Source organism: Eurytemora carolleeae, unplaced genomic scaffold, assembly GCF_000591075.1.
Source record: "Eurytemora carolleeae unplaced genomic scaffold, Eaff_2.0 scaffold619, whole genome shotgun sequence".
Classification (NCBI taxonomy): domain Eukaryota; kingdom Metazoa; phylum Arthropoda; class Copepoda; order Calanoida; family Temoridae; genus Eurytemora; species Eurytemora carolleeae.
Genome location: NW_019396512.1, coordinates 151050 through 171510, shown reverse-complemented (window position 1 = coordinate 171510; position 20461 = coordinate 151050). Strand labels below are relative to the sequence as shown.

At 32.3% G+C, this 20461-nt stretch overlaps 1 protein-coding gene across 1 annotated transcript in view; it reads left to right on the top strand.

Annotated features, from left to right (window-relative positions):
* Positions 1-20461, top strand: part of LOC111704671 (myosin-VIIa) — a 70863-nt gene that overhangs the window by 2691 nt on the left and 47711 nt on the right. Inside the window, exons 2-10 of the mRNA XM_023476984.1 lie at positions 7085-7279; positions 11997-12089; positions 12607-12774; positions 13655-13737; positions 15026-15103; positions 16799-16944; positions 17851-18002; positions 19477-19581; positions 20280-20390. Of these exons, the coding sequence (XP_023332752.1) occupies positions 7262-7279; positions 11997-12089; positions 12607-12774; positions 13655-13737; positions 15026-15103; positions 16799-16944; positions 17851-18002; positions 19477-19581; positions 20280-20390 (954 nt within the window). The 5' untranslated portion in view covers positions 7085-7261. The remainder of the gene's footprint in view (positions 1-7084; positions 7280-11996; positions 12090-12606; positions 12775-13654; positions 13738-15025; positions 15104-16798; positions 16945-17850; positions 18003-19476; positions 19582-20279; positions 20391-20461) is intronic.

Sequence of the window (20461 nt, the reverse complement as noted above, 5' to 3'; positions counted from 1 at the left end):
TTCCCCCCCCCCCCCCATCCCTCTCTAGTTCTCCCTTAGGTTAGGGTATTGTTAATTGTTTCAATAAAGCATTAGCATACAATGAGTTTACGCTAAAATATATGTTAAATCTATTAATATTGTATAAAATCATCCATAAAAACTCATTTCTAATGTTGTAGCGAAAGAACTCATACTTTTCCTAAGTCCTGGATATGAAGATTTTAATTCTTCTACGCACTCGTTACTATCTTAAGCGATGAGTATTTGTGAAACTATTAATATATTGTCATGCGCGTCAAAATGTGAATATTTTTGCAGGCGTAGGTCATTTTATTTTCAGACAGGCCTAAAAATATATCAAACTCATCTGTACCAGATAATTAGGGTTGATTAAGGTTAATTAAGGTTAATAAACGTTACAATGATAATACATTTTAGTTTTTGTTGAACTAAAAATAAACCTTCTTTTATGAAATGATTTTAAGCGACGGATTAAAAAATTTCTTTTAAGTTATAAATCTAGCTTGCATTGTTGTGTTTCATCGTTTGATATTTTTTCTTAAAACATCAAACAGCTAAAAAAAATTTCAGAATTTTTTGGTTTTACTTTCATCATTTTTTTAAACCGGCATTGAAATGACACTTAATGTGAGGTACCGCAAAAAAGTAAGAGAGAAAAATCCAGTTATATTTGCAATTTAATCTCTATTTTTTTTATATCCACAACTGTAGTATGTTCAGTATTTTTGTAGTATGCAATGTATTTCAACGTATGTAAACAGGAAGTAGTGTACGCTGTATACAACAACTACCGGAAGTAGATGAAAAAGAAAGTCGTGTCGAACTGTGTTAGATTAAATAAGTTATGTTGGACAAGGAACTATAGGTTGATATATTAGTATGTTGTATTCCAGGTCAGTGGATAAAAGTATCAGTTATAAAAGAAAAAAGAAAAAAAATATTTGGCTTATTAATTTAGCCTCCCCCCCCCCTTCCTGTTAATATATGGTTAGTTTGACATTCCTTTATAAAAAGCTGTTTTTCGGTTTGCAGCTATTTTCATAGAATTACGTAATTTAAAAACTTATTAAAGTGATTTACTTTCAGAATCAATGAAAATTTAAACCCTAGGGGGATTAAACGATAAACCCTGGGGCTCTGATTTGTTTTTGATTTTTCTGAGAGTAAATGATACATTTTAGATATGTTTAATGAAAAGGTAATTTGGTTTCTAAATTAGCATTATACAATGTGTTAAAAAGAAAAAAATCCATTGAAAAATAAAGAGAATTGCTCGTTCAAACAAAGATTTTAAATTTAAATTAAGTTTCAAATAAATGAAATGAGAAGTTCCCCCTCTTCAGTTCTAGAAATTAAATCAAGTAAATGGTCAGAAAGGGTAGTCTTAGAAATGTCACTTTATTCACCCAGCATAGCATAGATATTGAAAAGACGATTTCTCTCAAGTTCATCACAGGCGAAAACTGGTTTTTATGACGATTAAATTTGATTACCAAGATAATAGATTAATTAAAAATACAGATAGAACATTAGATTCTGACTTTTCAACATTTAGGATTTTGTTGTTCATGACCATGAGGCAGAAACGCAGAAGACCAAATGAGTAACTGACTCATCAGGTTATTGTGAAGGAAAAACCCCTAAATCTTGAAAAGACGATATATATCTGGTGTTCTATCTGTATTTTTATTGATCTATGAACGAGACTAATGCAAGCGAAAAAAGTTTTGGTCAAAATTTGACTTTATGAATTATGGGTATCAAAAGATCCGTCTAGAACACAGACCCGTTTTTGGGCCGTTACTCAACTAATTTTTATGATATCGAAAAACTAACAATAGTTCCGTTATCAGCGGCCATAGGCAGATCTTCAGATATAAATATAAGCATGTTCTAAAGAACTTTTTTTTACAAGTGGTTAAAAAAAAAATATTTTTCTTAAAAGTCAAAATCGTCCTATACTAAAATTGATTTTATAGAAATTTATTTTTGCTCAAAGTTGCTCAAATTTTTTGCTTCATACAAATCCGGTTAAAGCAATTAAGATTTCTTAAATTCTTAAAAAATCTACCTCATTTAATGCTTAGAGAACGCAGTTTCCACGTTCTCACAATTTCTTAGAATATGAGAAGAGAAGCTTGAACTGGGAAATTGTTGGAAAATAACTAAATTACTGATATTCAAAGCATCTCATTTTAGATTATCTCCAAGCTAAGAGCGCCAAAATACGCACACAATACTTGAAAAACCTAATATTTTCTGTATGCAAATCTTTATATTCGCAATATACATTTTTTCAGTGATTCGTTCATACAGATTTTCTTATTAGTCCCAGAAATTGGAATTTAAAGCTTTAACACAATCCAATATGATGCAGGACACACCCTGTAGATAGATAGAAGTGTATTGAGATTTTGGAAAGAATTAATTCAAGAAAAATATTTTTTTACAAAACTAAAAAATATGGCTCAAATTGTGGTAAATGATATTTATTGAATTTCTGACAAAATTTCTTGATTTAAAGGGAGTGACCGGCTATGCAAGGTAGTTAAACTGAGTATGCAGTGTTGTGGACAAATTCTTTAGGATTCATTTGAGACATTGAAAACGTTTCCACGATGTTTGATCGCAATTTCGGTGTTCAAAATCATAAATTTGGTTGGGTATGTTTTCAGAATCGGGTTTTTTAAAATTAGTAAAAATTCTATTGTAAACTAATTAGATGGTAAGGAACATATTTCTCAAAAGAAATTTGTCAATAAATCGAAGTTAGAACTAATTATTTCCTATTTCATCATTATATGGAATTTCTTACTTTCTATGAATTTGTACGCAGATTTCTTCAAATGTCGTCTTTTTGATAAAAATTCCAGAAAATCTGCAGAAAATCTTTGTGATTAAAGAGAGATTTTCCGAACCTGTTCCTAAACAACTAATCAGTTTACTGTAGAATTTTGTTTACATTTTTTGTCATCGTTAAAAGTCGTTTTAAAAAGTTTGATATGTCTTAAATAAATCCTAAAGAATTTGTTCACAACACTGCATACTCAGTTCAACTACCTTACATTGCCGGTCTGTCCCTTTAAAAGAGCATGATTATCTTTTTTTTTAACTAATAGTCTCAAAGGATTTGGTAATTTGTAATTTTTTTAAAAGCTACATATTTTTGAAAATATGGTGAGCTCGGAACGTTTTTGTGCAGTATTGTATTCGTAAATCTTGAACACTTAATCTCAACATTCAATCTGGGCACTTTTAAATTTGTACGATAGAGAATTAAAATGTGATCGTGAAAAACTGATCATAAATATGTGATCTTCTTGTCTGTTGGCTTGTTTGTATCAAATAAAAGCAGAAACAGCTGAACCAATCGGGCCTTGTGCTAAAAACTAATCGTAGATCTACAAATATATGATGGAAGAAACTGTTCAACAATCAACAATTAATCTTAGAGAAACCATCAACCTTATACAATATACAGTAGATAGATAGATAGATACATAATTGTAATGACAGACAGAATGGATAGATAGATAGATAGATTAAAATCTAATTCGAATTTCCAACTTGCATTAAAATTTGATAAAAATAGTTCAACAATAAAGAAATGCATGATATTGATATCATATTTCTTAGTTTTTACAACTTTACAAAAGAAAGGTTTTATATTGATTTTTTAACTCAATTTGTTAAGTTTCAATAAATCCGAAGAACTGAGTAAGATCACGTCCTGTTCATTATCCTGCCCTGCGATAAGTTTAAATTGGAATTCCGGAAGATTAAGATTAGTAAGGAAGTTGAGGTTTTGTAGAAATTACAGTCTCTTTTTAATTTGATTTGAATCTGCTCCATCCTTCTATCTTTCTTTGTACATGTCTCACTTAGATTCGTTTTATATCTGAGAAATTTGTTTCTACATAACTCTCATTTAACCAACTCCTGATTCTCACTCCTAGCTCCCTCTTTTCCTTCCTAGCTCGTTCCTTTTCCTCCTATGCTCACTCCTTTCCCTCCTAGCTCACTCCCTTCTCTCCTAGCTCCCTCTTTTCCTTCCTTGATCCCTCTTTTCCTTCCTAGCTCCCTCTTTTCCTTCCTAGCTCACTCATTTCCCTCCTAGCTCGTTCCTTTCCCTTCTAGCTTACTCCTTTCCTACCTAGCTCTCTCTTTTCCCTCCTAGCTCGTTCTTTTCCCTCCTTGATCCCTCTTTTACTTCCTAGCTCCGTGATTTTCCTCCTAGCTCCATAATTGTCCTCCTAGCTCCCTGTTTTCCCCTATTTGCTATCTTTCCCCTTTTGCTCAATTATAGTCTGCAACCGCTAATCAAGAATGTTTGGAATGTTTGGAATAATTGGCAGAGAATTGAAGTAAAAATTGTATGTTTGTAACTTAGAGTCTTTCGGGTGGGGGGATTGTACCTTTCCTGTAGGAGGGGCAGAGGTGAAAAGGGGGGGGGGTAAGAATTGTGTGAGAATCAAACTATGCGTAAGTTTTCAAAGCAGTGAAATTTGTAAAAATATCTTTTTTTTTAAAAAGCCATAAAAGTGTACGAGCTGAAAAAAATGCACAATAATCACTAATTTGACTAATTTTATCATTCTTTTAAACCCGTAAAAGTTTCTCAAAAGTGGATAAAGTGCTAAAAGATCTGCAACACTTTAATTGATTTTACTATTCTCTTTAAAACCATAAAAGTATCCCAAACGTTGGAAAGACTGCATTAAAACATGTAAATTGCACAAAAATGCACAATAAACAGTAATTTGATTAATTTTATCATTCTTTTAAAACCATAAAAGTTTTCCAAAAGAAAAACATATTTCAAAATTCTTATTAAATCCATAAAAGTGCCTCTAAAGCTGAAAACAAAATTTAAGTTTGGATATTACTTCTGTAGAGGTACTTTTAAGTAGCTTTCCAATCTCCGCAAACCCCACTTTTGCTCAAGGTTATAATGCAAGGAAAGTTAATTGCAGTTGCGTATACTCTGCGTACATATTGAAACCAGTTCTCTCTTGTCGGTGTTTATAAACAAGAATTGATGTATCAGTGTTCTTCTAGTACAGTGAATCCCAGATATATGAATACATAGCAAGAGTTTTGTAAAATGTATAATTGTAAAGAAACTTCTTTTATTTTTAATTCAAGGTAAATGAATAGCCCTGAAATATGAATGCAATTGATATATTATATTAAACTCATTTTTCCGCGGCATTTGATCTTAAATATGTAAGAAGACGTTATAAAAAACTCTTTTTATGTATTCATATATCTAGGATTCACTGTATGCGAGGAGGATAAAAGCATTTAATTTTGATAATTTTGATAATTCACATGAGAGCTTCCTATAACCAGAATATTTCATTGATTTTTTTGCGAAAATAGATTCCGTGTTAGACTGTGACATCCGTCTTGTGTTTACTTTACCGCCCAGAGACAGTACACTACAGTACAAAAAATGCGCACTCCTCTGAAATAACTATCTTTACATCATAATTCTTTGGCTTAGTGTGGTATGACTGATTAACAACAGTACCCTATATATTTGTGTCAGAAAAGGATGATTGCCTAATGCCTACGAATTGATATCAACAAAAACGCTCCTAATTGATTTTCTGAAGTAGAAATGCTGTTATTAAAATAATCTTGTTTTAATATAGTAAAACAAGACATTCATAAATATGTTCCTTCTGGCCGGCCAAACGGCTGGACCAAATGGGCTGACATTTTTTTTGGAAACTCATGTGTAGCCTGGGGGTGACAATCTAAAAAAAATGAATTTTTTTTCAAATATTTAAAAAAAAAATCCACGGGCAACGCTGGGCCGTGCCGGGTCCTTTAGCTAGTTTCTAATAAGTCTAAAACGGTAAAGGAATTGAGTTTTTATCTTCTGATTCCAATATCTTTGTAATTTTATGGTTCAAACCTTTCATATTTCAAACTTAGATTATTTTATCTATAAGTATTAATAGTTTGAAATATCTAAGGTCTACGACTTTGGTTTACAAAGATATAGAGATTAGAAAATCAGAGTTTGTGGCAAAAACTCAACTCCTTTGTGCCATCATTCACATTAGTTCACATACTCGAGTTCTCAACTGCCAGCATTATATATTTAGAGCAATTAAACCACGGACTTCTTTGTCGGTTGATTTTCAGACGTAGGTTTAAAGGATACCGTTGTAAATCTGAGTTACGTTTAAAGGATACCGTTGTAAATCTGAGTTAGGTTTAAAGGATACCGTTGTAAATCTGAGTTATGTTTATAGGATACCGTTGTAAATCTAAGTTAGGTTTAAAGGATACCATTGTAAATCTGAGTTAGGTTTAAAGGATACCGTTGTAAATCTGAGTTAGGTTTAAAGGATACCATTGTAAATCTGAGTTAGGTTTAAAGGATACCGTTGTAAATCTGAGTTAGGTTTAAAGGATACCGTTGTAAATCTAAGTTAGGTTTAAAGGATACCGTTGTAAATCTGAGATGCCTATTGGAAGGTGACTTGAAGGCTCTCTTGTTTAGCTGGAATTGTGGTTTTTTAAGTTTGGTAGTTTTTCAGGAGTTGATTTAGAAATCTACTAAATCAATTAATTTATAAAGATAATGGTAAAGTTCAGGAGTTGAATTAGAAATCTACTCAATCAATTAATTTATAAAGATAATGGTTTAGTTCAGTGGTTGATTTAGAAATCTACTAAATCAATTAATTTATAAAGATATGGTAGATCAGAGGCCGAATTTAAAGAATTTGAGCGGCGGTTTAAATCTAAGCCGCGGTTCAAATTTTTTTGGTTTCACTTACATTTGTATAAAAATTTTCAAGACTTGAGCCAGCGCTCAACTAAAACGGGTTTTTTAGGGGATTTTAGATGCGGCTTAATTTCATTAAATTCGGACACATGATGCATTAATGAAGTGACATGCATTTAAGATTAATATCAGAGTTAATGCATTCTTTTTCTTTTTCTTAGAAATATTTTCTATATCTAACAAATATCTCTGTATAATTTGCTATCCATAAATAGTCCAAACGTGAGCCAAACCTATGAATTGTAATGATTCTAACTGAATTTATTAAATTTTCAGATGTGTGATGTAAAGAAGAGTTCTCTGCAACTTGTCAAGAATTAGTATAATGATCTCAGACTTGGATCAGGACTAGGAGAAGTACAGGGGGGTCTCCATCTCACCCTCCCTCTCCAGCCAGTACGATCCATCCCACCCTCCCTCTCCAGTTCTAGATTCCACACTTAACTAGTCAACATGGTCATAGTGACAAGGGTGAGAACAAACTTTTTACTTTTTATTAGGTCGAAAAAATGATACTCTCTAATGAGATAAATCGGTATTTATTTTATTTTACAAAAACTTTAGAACAGGATTTGAATAAACCCCAATGTTTTTTTATAACTTATTCTTAACAAATTAAAATTTTACGATTTTTACTCATTAATTTTAGCTCAAATTCCAAAAACTTTTTATCTGAGAAGAACGCCACTTTTCATATTCTACTTTTAATTTTTGTAATATTTTTTTCAAAAATCTACATTTTTATCCTGTATGCATCAACAAATGAATGAGTGTACTAGATTAACATTGCACGTTAGATGTTTTAACCCACATAATGACATGGTCTAGCTTTATCCCACCCATCTCAAATATCTAGATGTTTTAACCCACATAATGACATGGTCTAGCTTCATCCCACCCAGCTCAAATATCTAGATGAAAAATTACTTATGATTTTGTTCTTTTAAAAACCCATGGTGAGTTGTTATATGGGGGGAGAAGTTTTGTCTATTTTGTTCTGATGTTAACTAGTTTTTTCGAGTTTTTTATTCACGTTGGTTGGTTTTGGTCTATTTTTGTTTGGTTTTGCCTAATTTTTCTGGTTTTGTCTCGTGTGGTGTGATTTTGTCTATTTAGTTTTTATTGTAACTAGTTTGGTCTGGTTTTGTCTAGATTTATCTTGTTTTGTCTACATCAGTCTTGTTTTTATCTATTTTTATCAAGTTTGGTCTATTTTTTATAATATATTTAATATTTATGTCTAGTTTTATTTTTGTATGTTCTTGTCTTGTTTCGGCTGGTTGTGTATAGTATGGTCTAGTCTTGTCTTCTCTTCTCTGGTTTTGTCTAGTTTTGTCTGTTTTGTATAGTGGTCGGTGTTAATATCTATTTAATAAAGCCGGCTTTTATTTCAGTTTTGATGTCTGTACCGAGCTATTTTCAAATTACAAGTTTACAACTAAACAAAGAGAAGCTGTTAATTGACAGCTTCTCTTTGTTTCCATGTTTATGTGTATCCATGCTGTTTAAAAGCTTAAGGTATAAATCACAAATTGAAATCGAAAGTTATCTTCATTATATTAATATAAACTCGAAGAGAACTGTATCTAGTCTGGTTTGGTTTAATCTAGTTCGGTTGTGTATCACTGTGCGCTATGCATTGTTTTTTAATTTTTTTATTGGTTGGACAAATCTTTTGAATTTAAATCAAACTCAATTTTAAAAAGTATAAACGTTTAAAGGTTAAGCTTTTCAATAGAAAGATAGACATGTTTTTATACCTCCTGGCCTAGCTCAGAACCCTGTCACCTTAGTTTGAATAGAAGGCTGTAGCTATCTTTTTTTAACAGTAGGGGGTGGGGCTAAACTGCTACGCCCTCCAGGTTTTCAATCCTATCATCTCAATTTAGAGGTGAAAATTACACAGAGGCTTTGTATGAGTTTAAGAGTATAAATTTAAACTGAAAAATTACAGGAGATCTTCAAACTTAAATTATAAAGAAAAATATATTTAGTTTCACAAAATATCATGTAAAGTGATAATATATCAAATTCCAGATAAAATACAATGTTTACAATATAGTTTACCAAAAATAGTCTCAGGATTATTTTGACTCAACAAAGCTTATATGAAGATGTTTTTTAGCTAAAGGACTTGAGTCTTTGCCACAAACTAAAATTGTCTAATCCCTCATATCTTTGCAACCAATTGTAGAAAATTTTAGATATTTGAAACTATGAATTATGTTAGATCAAATAATCTAAGTTTGAAATATCAAATGTTTAAACAATCACGTTGCAAATATTATACAATTTGAGATTCTGTGACAAAGACTCGATTCTTTTTAATATAAAGTATTCATTGCAAAATATATAGTATTCATTGCAAAATTTTCCGCGCAATTAATCCTTGAATACCAATCATACGTTATCCAAAATTATGTGGGAGACTTTCCCAAATCTACCCGAGAGAGAGAATATCAGAGATCTGATTTTAATTGCCAGAAAATCTGATCTTACGTGAAAAATATAAATGATTGTATAGTTTGAGTGATAAATGTGATATGTGTGAAACCTATGAAATCTGGTTTAGCCCCAGGAGCAAACTTTCTGAATATTTATTGATGTTGCGTATTGCGTAAATCCTAGAAACAAATATATTACATACAGTGCTAACCAGAAAATAGGGGAATAATGGTCGTTTTCGTTTTTAGGTAATTTTGAGGTAAAGTTTTAACTAATTCATCGTGTGCCCTGAACAGTTCCAGAAATTACCCTAACTACAAAATCGAATTTTCTAATCCCAATTTCTGCACAATCTGAAGATTTAAACCTTTACTTTATTACTTTCATGATAAAGAAATAATTAAGAATACAATTATTTCACTATTTTCTTGTTAGCACTGTAAGTATTTGCAGTAATCTTTGATATATTATTTTAATAATGAAGTTAGATTAAAAAAACGATTATCTTTCATTTTTAAAAATATATTTTAATGAAAAATAATGGATTTGCAAAAGCATTATTATCCATGAGATGATAAGGTGAAGCTTAATTATAAAGATAAGAACAATTCTGTTAACTGCTTATCTTTTATACATTTTTTACAGTTTAAGTCAGAGTTAGTGATCATATACGTTTTTAATCTAGCTTTGTTCTAGTTCTAGTTCTAATTCTAGTTCTAGTTTTAGATCTAGTTCTAGTTTTAGATCTAGTTCTAGTTCTAGTTCTAGTTCTAGGTCTAGTTCTAGTTTAGATCCAGCTCTAGTTCTAGTTCTAGTTCTAGTTCTAGTTCTAGTTCTAGTTCTAGTTCTAGTTCTAGTTCTAGTTCTAGTTCTAGTTCTAGTTCTAGTTCTAGCTCTAGTTCTTGTTCTAGTTCTAATTCATTTTCTAGTTCTAGTTCTAGTTCTAGTTCTAGTTCTAGTTCTAGGTCTAGTTCTAGGTCTAGTTCTAGGTCTAGGTCTTGTTCTTGTTCTAGTTCTTAAGCTTTAACTATATATATATATATATATAGGTTAAATGTTAAAATTCATGTTGTTAGAGTAAAAAAAAAATATATTTCATTATTGCAATTTACTGTATTTAACTACCAAGCATCGTAAAACTGAAATATTAACAGTTTCCCACAAGGAAGTAAAATTTTCAAATAGTTGCGGTTTTTCCATGGCAATGTTTTAAAATGTTTTCATAGAAAATGCATAGATCCTTTTACGCCATTTTTTTCATTTTCAAACAGTGATAAACAATTATCAAAATATGGTCGTCTTCGCGATTTCTTTAGATTAGAAATGCAGCTAAAGGCGTTGATATAAATAAGATATGAATTGTACATTTTTGCAGAGATATATTGCCAATTAACAAAAAGTCCTTGATTAACATGCACTGTTAATTCTAAACAGGCTGGGGGCGGGGACATTTGGCCCCCACCCCCTGTAGTTTTTTTGTCCATGCACTCTCATTTTTGACACTAGAACCGTGAAATTTTGTGACTTTTAATAAAAAGCAATTTAAAGGATTTTTTGTTTTAAAATATTTTTTTTTAATTTATAGGGTAGGGGGGTACAGGGCGGAAAAAAAGTTCGGTCTGTGAAAAAAAATCTAAAATAGCCAATAAAAGGATTTTTGTTTTAAAATATTTTTTTGAATTTATAGGGTAGGGGAGTACAGGGCGGAAAAAAAGTCCGGTCTGTGAAAAAAAAAATCTAAAATAGCCAATAACTTTTTTGTGACTAAAGTTACAGATTTAAAAACTATATTTTTGAAAAGCCCTTGAAAAATGCATGTAGAAACATTAGGCATTTTTTTCCACACTCCCTAGCACCCAAACTTTTAAAGTTATCGGTCTAATTTATTTTTCTTTAAGCATGGCCATGAAAAATTGTGCTATGAACGCACATTTCAACCCTATACCTATTCTCTAAGGCCTTTTTCTAGGTTGATGGGCGCCAAACGCCCCCCCAGGCTATACATATCCCCAGCCTTTATAGGGTTAATAAGTAAAAAATATTTCCACTAAGGGATAGATAAAAATGTCAAGAAAAGCTAAAGGTCGACAAAAAGTCGAGGAGTTTGATGAAAATAAACAAGTTTTCATTTTAGTAAGTAGAATTTTCAACGTGTGAAAATAATCATATTTTGGAAAGTAGAGTTAATTATAACTACTTTACATAAAAAAAAATTGGTTTTTTTACGCTTTCCCGTCAAGTGACGCAAATATCCACGCATATATTTCTTGCGTCATATTTCTCAGGTATCTTGAAGAAACCCTGGTGGGAATTCATTTAGTAGAAGAAGCCAAGAAGATGATTTAAATACACGAATATCACGAAATTAGTTTCCGAATACTTGAACTTGACAAGCTTTTATTTTAGATGATTTTTGAAAGATTTAAAAATAAACATTCAAAAATATATTCTGCTTTAAAGGAACTGTAGACGTTATTCCAATTGATCCCAAATTAAAAAAGAGCCATGTCCGATTCACAAAGGTACCCTTTAAGCCTGTATCTGATCAATATTGTAAAAGATAATGTAATTTTCTAGCTTAAAAAGTGTTCCTCAAAGTTTCTTTATCCAGAAATGCGAAAATCACCACAATTGAAGAAAATTAATATTCAGGAAGAGAAACATGGATAGCTCTTGATTACGCTTGAAATTATGTCTACATTCCCTTTAAGTTTCTGAAAAAGTTTAACTTTATTTTATTCAGGGTGATTATATCTGGATTGAGCCGGTTTCAAGGCGGGAGTTTGATGTTGCAATTGGTGCTAGAGTTGTAACGGCGGAAGGACGGCGGATTCAGGTAAATAAGGACACTGTTCTAGAGTTGAAACGACGGAAGGACGGCGGATTCAGGAAAACAAGGACACTGTTCTAAAGTTGTGGCGGCGTAAGGACGGCGGATTCAGGTAAACAAGGACACTGTTCTAGAGTTTTAACGGCGAAAGGACGGCGGATTCAGGTAAACAAAGACACTGTTCTAGATTTGTAACGACGGATTCATGCAAACAATGACAGTGTGTTAGAGTTAAAACGGCGGAAGTAGTACGTAAACTAAACTATAGGACTCGGGACTAGAGTTATAACGGCGGAGAGAAGGAGGATTCAGCTAAACAGGTACAGGTTGGATGAAATGGCGGAGAAACGGCGGATTAAGGTAAACAAGGACACGGAGCAAAAATTAAAACGGCGGATATAAGGCGGAGTCCTATAAACACTGATTTCTTGGTGAAATTGACCAGATTTACTGGTATACGGTGTCAGCATTTTTACAGAATATTATTTTAGGAATTCCTTTAAAACTCATTTTTCTTGTTTAGGTTGTTGACGACGACGGAGAAGAACAATGGTTGACTCCGGAGAGAAGAATCAAGGCCATGCACCCGACCTCCGTCCAGGGGGTTGAGGACATGATCAGCCTCGGAGATCTTCACGAGGCTGGCATCCTCAGAAACCTTCTCATCAGATACAACGATAATCTCATCTATGTAAGCCTAGTTTTATTTTGAAAAGAAATCATTGTGGTCTTCTTTCTTTCTTTTGAAAAATTTGTAACTTTTAACTGATTTATTTCTAAAATTGTACCGTGATAATTTCTAGAAAAATATCAGTTTCAGCAATTGAAATTCACAAAATCCTTGGCGACATTTCTTAATCAAAAGAAATATCAGAGACGACAATCATGCCCCAGTCAGTTAACAAAAAAGGGGTCCATATGAAGATATACAAACATTAATTTTCCGGTCAGGTTATGCTTAAATCGGGTGTGTCCCAATAGAATCGGATTGGAAACTGCATAATAAAGAATGAATTTTTTTTTACATATAATTATAATAATAACAAAAACATTATTTTCAACCTTCCTCTTTTTGGGATCAAATTGAAATGATAACATTTTATTGTAAACCCCCCCCCCCTGGCCTGCCTCCTCCCCTGATTTTATATCGGATTGCAAATTGCAATGCAATAAAATATAAGTTAGTTTCTGTCTACATTTAACTGATGTTGCCAGTAATTGAATATAATTTTTTTTCTTTAGTTTTGCTATATTTCAGTTTAGTTATCAGAAATTTGTTAAATTGATATTTTATATTTGACATTTAAGTATTTTCAAGGTAAGGAGTGAATATATAAAAGATTAAGATTTAAGTCTACAATATGTGTTAAGTAAAACAACGATTTTCAATGTAACGTGTGTAAGTTAATAATGTAACCTGTCTAATTAAAAGATTTATGTTGACAGTCCCTTTAAATATTTTGCCAATTTATGTTGACAGTCCCATTAAATATGCTGCCAATTTATGTTCACAGTCTCTTTAAATATTTTGCCAATTTATGTTGACAGTCCCTTAAATCTAAATTGTTTAGACTCTGACCGGGAGTATTCTTGTAGCTGTTAACCCCTACCAGATTCTACCCATCTATACCAGTGAGCAGATCAAGCTTTACAGGTTCATCTTTCTTACAGGGACCAGTCCTAGGGTCAGAACTTTTATATGCGTTTGCGCTGATCTCCAACACCTGAATCATAAAGCAGGAACTTTTAATATGAGGAGATTATGTTCTTAATCCGTGAGAAAAAAACATTGGCCCCGAAAGAAGATTCATCTTAATCCGTTGGACATACGGATTAGTGTAACAATTCAAAAGTTCTGACCTCGGGTTTTTTAAAGGTGTGATTAGGACAGCCTAGTTTGTACTTTTACTAAGGAGATCTTTATAAACAGAGGCCGAATTTAAAGAATTTAAACCGCCTGACTGAACCGCTATAAACCGGTTCCAATTGAGCGACGGCACAAATCTCAGAACACTGAATACAATTTTAAGTGGAAAAATCAATCTTTGAGCCGCGTCTCAAATTTGAGACTCGGCTTAAATTCTTTGAATTCGGCCTCTATTCTCATCTAGTTAGGTAAGAGGACGTACCGTTAAAGTGCTTGTTTTGTTTCTTAATCCTTGAGTCCTGTTTAGATTTATTAAATCCACCTTTTTTTTTTCACTGATTGTTAACATTAAATTTCCAAACCATTTAAGTGTAAAAAAAACATGCTAGTATTTTTTTCAAAAATGGTCTGAAGAAAGTGATTAATCCATATTAAACGGGCATCGAATTTTCATTCCCTTGCTTAACTTAATTTGTTCAAAATATCTGTATTCTATTCAGCTTTATCTGTCGCTGAAATAAAATGAATATGAATATCTGCGACGTACCCGGCGTTGCCCAGTTAGTTGCTCCCATCGTTTACCCATGCTTGGTTGTAAAATACGATTTTAGTTATTTTTTCATATTAAAGTGGACCCACTCAACTTAGAATCTTTAAACCAAGCTAAGAATATTCCCTTGCAGTTCTCCCGAGTTTCCCAATCGAAATTTAAGGCAAATCGGTCAAGGGGTTCGGAGTTATGATCGGACATACTTACAAACGAACAAACAGTGATTACAACTTAATATAAATAGACAATCAGCGTACTATAAGTTAACCATGTGAATATACTACAGAAAAGATCACGCTAGGTTGTGTGTAAATATTTTAAACTGATGAAACTACAGTAATCAAAACAATAACAAAGATTGTAAATAAAGGTCGAAAATTTCCTGGGGGGCAGGATGGAATATCGGGCTTATTTGCAAACTGGTGTTTACTCACCTGGAACCAGTCCCAACTCCAAACACACACCCCTCCCCCCATTAGCTAACCACTTTGGTAAAATTTGTCTGTTATGGATATATATTTTAAGGGAGAAGAAAATTGGAGAACTTCCACCGCACATATTTGCTATTGGAGACAACTGCTACAGTTTAATGAAACGGACTAGGTAAATATTAACTATTGGAGACAACTGCTACAGTTTAATAAAACGGACTAGGTAAATATTTGCTATTGTATACAATTGCTAAAGTTTAATGAAACGGACTAGGTAAATATTTGCTATTGTATACAATTGCTAAAGTTTAATTAAACAGACTAGGTAATTTTTGTTACTGGAGATAACTGATACAGTTTAATAAAACGGAATTGGTAACTTTTTGCTTTTGGAGACAATTGCCACAGTTTAATGAAACGGGCTAACTAACTTTTTGCTATTTGAGACAACTGCTAAAGCTTAATGGAACGGACTAGGTACATTTTGCTATTTGAGACAACTGGTTAAGTTTCATGAATAGGACAACTGCTACAATTTAATGAACAGGCTCTAGGTAACTATTTGCTGTTGCAGACAATTACTGAAGTTTAATAAAACAGACTGACTAGCTAAAGTTTAATGAAATGGACTAGGGTACTATTTGTTTTTGGAGACAACTTCTACAGTTCAATGAAACGGACTAGGTAAATATTTGCTATTGTATACAATTGCTAAAGTCTAATAAAACGGACTAGGTAACTATTTGTTAATGGAGACAACTTATACAGTTTAATGAAACGGGTTACGGACTTGGTTTATTTTTGCCGTATAATCTCTGTATTTCTCCAACCCGTGATTTCAAACCTTGGATATTTCCATCTTGGGCAACTACGATGTGTGATAAATAAGTTTCGCTAAAATTGAATTAGGGGTACTTCTAAAAGTCTCAGCTTTAAATTGTTTTTTAAGTTCACTATATTTTTTTTACCGGATACATTTTTGGCCAGGTTGGCGTCAAGCAGATTGTTGTTGTGATGTAAGGGGTGTTCTTCTGAAGGTGGATTTGCTTCGTTGTTACAGCATAGGAATATCTGGAATAGTGACCAGAGAAAAGATGACACTTTGGTTACTCAAAATTGTTTTATTAGACGATGCAAAAACCAAACAGAACCCATTAAACATGATCCAGAACGTATTTTTATGAACTTTTATGTTAGTTTAATGGGGTTAAGAAGGGAAAAATGAATATTTGAAGGGAGGGCGGGAAAAGACCATCAAGACCCCAAAGATGGTAAAAAAAATATTGAAAATTGTTAAAATCATATTAGCAAGAGTTCTAGACAGTTTGATTATTTGCCTTTACATTGTAAACAAAGTTGTAAAGCAAGATTTGAAAATGACGAAAATCTGGGGAAAGTTTGTCCAGAAGTCTCTGACAGGATCAAATGGATGACATTGATTATGTATTTCGAATGTAAATCAAAACCAGAAAATCCTCAAAAGTCCTTGAGACATTAAATATTTTATTTACGTTTGCTTCTTTTTAAAATGTCTAAAACAGAATTTGATGAATCAAGTTTGGAACCATTTTGAAAATCTTTTTTTCTGTGACGAACGAAGCTGATATACTTTGGGAGAACGCTCCTTACATAATCTGGTATATCTATAGTAAACTTTCAAAAAAAATTCAGGGCTAAGACTTCTAAAAGGCCCCCTAATTTTTTTTAGCGAAACTTATTGATCACACCTCGTAAATTTAAGGTCGACGACAAGAGGTTATAAAGATATAAAGATTAGAACATTAGAGTTTTAGGCATTTGTTTGGTTTCTTTTATCTTACAATTACGTTTGAAATTATATCTGGATGAACGAATATGTCTTATTTAGGCAGGATCAATGTATTGTAATAAGCGGAGAATCTGGTGCGGGTAAAACAGAATCCACTAAGCTTATTCTACAATATCTAGCGGCTATTAGCGGCAAACATAGCTGGATAGAACAGCAGATTCTAGAAGCAAATCCAATCCTAGAAGGTAAATCTTTTTTCAAAATATTTTTTATTTTAACAATCCCTTTTCATGTTTTTAGCCGAATTTTAAGTTGATTTAGTAGACATACTGTGAAATGTAAATAATAGAATTTAGAAAAGAGTATCTTAGAAACGTTATCTCCCAAGTATTAATTATATAGGCGTGACAAGAAAAATTATTTCAACTCCGTTCATCCTTGAAAATCTGCAATCTATTCTCTTCTCTAATCCGCCAAATGGTTTCTTTTCAGTTTTACTTCACTTTCATTCAGAAACTAAGTAATTTATAGTCGGGTTGAATTTATTGAACATGTGCAGAATTTTACTAAAGTCTGTTACATAAAATCACATCAATTTTTCAATGATAAATTTTGATGACAGCGGCCGAGAAGCACATTTTGTTGTTTTTGTTCATCATTTTCTAACTAAATAAAAAAATCTGTCCATGTGCGTTTTACATCAAAATAAAATTCGTAATTATTAAAAATTAACAGAAAAGTGTAATAATCCTGAAATACTTTTACATTTAAACCTTTGCCAAAACAAGAAATTAAAAAATACATTAAATGGGTTAATGTGGGTTAGAAAGTGAAAGCTTACTGAATTTTAAGCCTGACTATTTAATAAACCACGCGCGGCGTGACTTAGCCTTTAAGAATTATATATTTATATAATAACCTTTATATTTTATATTTATATTTATATTTTATATTTATATTTATATTTTATATTTTATATTTATCTAATAACCTTTATAACGACAAAAGCTAATAGTTTTATCGAAATTACACTGAGATTAATTTGAAAAAAAAAATATTTTATGTCAGAAAAAGACTTACACCAGAAAGATAAAAATGTCTAGAACCAAATTTGTTTGATAAAATAAAACCATATATATCTCGTATTTCAGCGTTTGGGAATGCTAAGACTGTGAGGAATGATAACTCCTCGAGGTTTGGAAAATATATAGATATATATTTCAACAAGCAGGGTACTATAGAGGGAGCTAAGGTGGATCAGTATCTTTTAGAGAAATCTAGGATTGTTCATCAAAATCCTCAGGTAATGATAACATCAATTATAATAATACTGACATAAAACGTATTGATCTCCATCTAATTCCATTCGGATATTCCATGGTGTAATCTTACCCTACAGGCAGGGACGGATACAGGGGGGGGGGCGGCAGGACCTTTTCACCCCCGGCGGATTAAGGGGGGGGGCGTAGATCCCCTCTGAGATTTCAGAATAGCTTCTCAATAGCACTTTTAAGGGAAACCTAGCGCAAAACAGATAAAAAAAACGGCGGGAGTAGCTATGAGTACTCTGGGCAACGCTGGGTTCACAAGCTAGTACAATATATTTTTATTGTATAAAATGTATTTTAGATTAGCATTCAGTATTTAACGTCTTAACACCCTTTGATAAGTACTGCTTTAATGCTTTACTTCATAAATTTTTTTTATATTTTCATCCTAATATAAACCCAGGATGAAAGCCGTTCCTAAAACTGTTTTTCCTTAAATTGGAATTCTGCTAAGTTAGTGACGATCTTACTCTGATGTAGATGTTAACATGAATGAACCAATTTTAACTGATTAAATTTTACATCTTTTATATTTTAATGGGATAACGAGCCAATTCTCATGTTTAAAGGGACAATACGCGTTATTTCAAGTAACCCTCCATGCAATGGAGAGGTCAATGCCTGATTCACAACGGTACATTTGAAATCTTTAGCTGTAATAGAGACAGGCCCGTAGCCAGGATATTTCCAGGCTACGAAATATTTTTTTTAAACAATGCTTGGTTTATTTTTGCAGTGGTTTATGGTTGTTTTAATTACATTGAAAACACTGAAGGCAGTATTGGTTAAAGCTTTTTTTATTGAAACTTTTTTAGTTAAGGGCAAAAGTGAGATTTTAAATTTTTTTTTTTTATATACATATACGATGTGATTTTACTTAAATGGAATACATGCGTAATATCAAGTGACCCTCCATTTATGGAGTGGCATGTCCGATGTACCTTTGAAACCTTCATTTCTCCATCGTTTCTGAAACAAGAAATGCGCGAGTCACTTTTGTAGAGAAACCACAAATAAAAATATTAAGTTTTCAAAATGGGAAAAATGGTTTTTTAATGCAATACTTGATCAGACAAAGCTTTGAAGGGTATTTTTGTGAATCAGAATATATTTTATTTCTTTTCTTGATCTTTTAGTTTGGGTGAGTTCTATGCAATGCAATGTAGAATGTAGATTGCCTGAGGAAGTAATATTAAAAGAAACCCCCCATGAGTCCCCCCTCAGAGGGGGGTCACGCGTAGGGAGGCGGTGCGGGGGGCTTGGCCCCCCTCGTACGCTCCTGATGATGAGATAGATAGATAAATGTTACTACCGTTGCAATTTCTATTGGTTCAGAAAAGACTGAATCCTGATTGATTGTATTAGGCACTACTGGAAATTTGAAATAATGGTGGAAAATGAGGAATGAAAAAAATGAAAATTGTTATAACAAAATATTGTCTGTTTCAGGAGAGAAACTACCATATATTCTACTGTATGCTCTCCGGGTTATCCAAGGAGCACAAAGATCGTCTTCATCTCAAGGATGCGTCCAACTATAAATATCTGACAGGGGTAGGTTCAACCAGCAAATTCAGGGTTACCCAAAAATCATGAGACATAGTGAGCTAAAACTCTTTCAATATAACAATTTGAAGGTTAGAATGATGTTTTGCTTTATCTTAATTTAGCCTGTAAAGTAAAAATGTAAAGAAAGAAAATTAATATTAGCATGAAACAGACTCGAGTGAATTTTCTTTAGTCGTCTAATAAATCTTATCCTTTGTTGCATATATAGAACTCATAGAACAAACATTGGTGTAGATTGTTTGTGTACTGTATTATATCTAAGAAAGAACCATATGTTTGAGTACAAATATATTGTAGATATTCCAGTTTTTGAAAGAAATCGTAATAAAATCCCATATATTTTTTACACCATGCATAAATAAAAAAGTGAAAAGTTAATCAGCTGTTTGTTAAAGAAACCGTTGAAGTTTTTTAAAAAGGCATTTTTTGAATTCAACAAATTAGCAACGCAAAAAGTTTTTCTGTCAACATGAAATATTCAATTTGTTAACCTTTTTTATAATCTATAATTGCATATAGAGACCAAGAAAACGCAATATTTACTGTTAACGATCTTCTAATATATTTGACAATTTAGAGTTTAAAGTGATGATCAAACATCTAAAAAACTGTGTCTTGGAGAAGATGACACAACGGGGCATTCTACAGTTTTTCTTCTTTTCTAATATTCCCATTATTTGCAGGGCGGAAGCACCGTATGTGAGGGTAGAGACGATGCGGCGGAGTTTGCTGATATTCGCTCCGCCATGAAAGTTCTTATGATGACAGATCAGGAGATATGGGATATTCTGAAGGTAATATCATATATATTTGATATGATATATATGTATTTAAATAAGTAAATCTGATTAAATATTTCAACAAT